Source organism: Sceloporus occidentalis, unplaced genomic scaffold (assembly GCF_023333645.1).
Source record: "Sceloporus occidentalis isolate IW3139 unplaced genomic scaffold, rSceOcc1.0.p SCAF_53, whole genome shotgun sequence".
NCBI classification, from domain to species: Eukaryota; Metazoa; Chordata; class Lepidosauria; order Squamata; family Phrynosomatidae; genus Sceloporus; species Sceloporus occidentalis.
This window is the reverse complement of record NW_028317033.1, coordinates 3,162,782-3,164,805: the sequence shown is the minus strand read 5'-3', so window position 1 is coordinate 3,164,805 and position 2,024 is coordinate 3,162,782. Positions and strand designations below refer to the sequence as shown.

The window sequence follows — 2,024 nt, the reverse complement described above, 5'->3', positions numbered from 1 at the left end:
CCGAACCATTCTCTGCTATTCTTCTGCTCCAAGCTGCTCTGAAGGGACCCCAGACTGGACAGGACAGATTTAGAAGATCTCCAGTTCCAGCTTGGTAAGCCCAAAGCTGCCCACAGCTGATTCCAGGCTGTCAGGAATACTTCATGGACCATCTGATGCTCATATGAGAACTGGCACAGGAACCACCGAATACTCTGATCTAGCCAGCTCCTTCACACAGAGCTGTGCCACCATGGCCACTTACCAAACTCCTGAAGAAAGCTCTGTGGCTTTATTGACTCACAACTCCAGCAGTAAAGAAATCGACCGAAGTAAGGAAGACATTGGGCAAGAGAAGGGGCAGGAAAAGCCAGACCCATCTCAAAAGCCCCCTTACTCTTATGTGGCCCTGATCGCTATGGCCATCAGGGAGAGCCCCGAAAAGCGGCTAACGCTGTCTGCTATATACCAGTACATAATCAGCAAATTCCCCTTCTACGAGAAGAACAAGAAGGGCTGGCAAAACAGCATTCGCCACAACCTGAGCCTCAACGAGTGCTTCATCAAGGTGCCTCGGGAAGGCGGCGGAGAGAGGAAAGGCAACTACTGGACCCTAGATCCAGCCTGCGAGGATATGTTCGAGAAGGGCAACTACAGAAGAAGGAGACGAATGAAGAGACCTTTTAGGCCACCTCCTACCCATTTCCAAGCAGGGAAGAGCCTCTTTAGCAGTGACACCTACGGCTACCTTTCCCCACCTAAGTACCTGCAGTCCACTTTCATGAACAACTCGTGGTCGCTGGGTCAGCCCCCCGCTCCCATGTCCTACACGTCGTGTCAGATGTCTGGGGGCAATGTCAGCCCGGTGAACGTGAAGGGACTGTCCGCATCGCCCTCATACAACCCATATTCCAGGGTCCAGAGCATGGCTTTGCCCAGTATGGTCAACTCCTACAACGGCATGAGCCACCACCATCACCACCCTCATGCCCATCATCCCCAGCAGCTGAGCCCTGCCAGTCCCGCGCCCCCACCTACAGCCAGCCCCAACGGGGTGCAGTTTACCTGTGCCAGGCAGCCTTCAGAGTTATCCATGATGCACTGTTCCTATTGGGAGCACGACACCAAGCACAGCGCCCTGCACCCTAGGATAGACCTCTGAGGACGACTCCTAGACCGAATCCTAAGGATCAAACCGTATGTACCGCGAGGAGAGAGCCTGGACCCCGTGATGCCCCTGTAGTTCAGGATTACTTTTAGACTTGGTGCTATAAGACATTGAGGGGACTGATAACATTGGCACCCTCTGCGCACCAGTGTAAGTGTATCCATGCGTGTGTTACACGGGTTTCTGCTGGGACAGCACCTTGCAAATCAATATCTGGATGCGATCTCACACTGAGAATCCGAGATATGACTCCTGGTACTCCAGCTGCCACACACTACAACCCCAATCATCCTCAGCCAAGCCGCAAGGCTGCTTCGTTAAGCATGAGATAAGTGGTAGTCCTTGACAGCTGGACGGCCATATATTATGTATTTATGTATCCACCACGAAAATATACTGTAAATAATATCAAGGTTGTGGCACACGTGAGACGTGGTATGTAAAATCGCACATGTGAGTGTGTATACAGCGTGTATGTGAATACCGGGTTGTATGTAGCCAGTATGTACCCATCATAAAGTTTAGGTTCTGAAAAGCCTTGTGAGCCTCAAAACAATTCCCACCTTGGGTTTTTTGCCCCATTCAAAACTTTGGAAACTTCACTTTTATACCATCGCATTCATCGTGCCCCTATAACCTCCTCTAATTATGTTTATTCAGACATCAGAACCATTAGCTGAATTAACTTAATAGAAAGAACTTAACGTGACCGCAAAACTGCCTCTTAAGATAATTGTGATCGGTTACCCGTTCCATAGTCATTTCGTATGTATGAGCACAGATAGGGAAATCCGGTCTGTGTATGTGTGTATATGTGTATGTGTGCAGTATAATTCGCGATTCGCTCCAGGCTGTGTATATGTGTTTGTGTGTAGTA

At 49.7% G+C, this 2,024-nt stretch overlaps 1 protein-coding gene across 1 annotated transcript; it reads left to right on the top strand.

Annotated features, from left to right (window-relative positions):
• Positions 1 to 232: 232 nt before the first annotated feature.
• Positions 233 to 1,141, top strand: LOC149288215 (forkhead box protein L2-like). Its single transcript, XM_089492086.1, has one exon. It carries the CDS (start codon positions 233 to 235, stop codon positions 1,139 to 1,141), a length of 909 nt encoding a protein of 302 aa, XP_089348212.1.
• Positions 1,142 to 2,024: the final 883 nt, after the last annotated feature.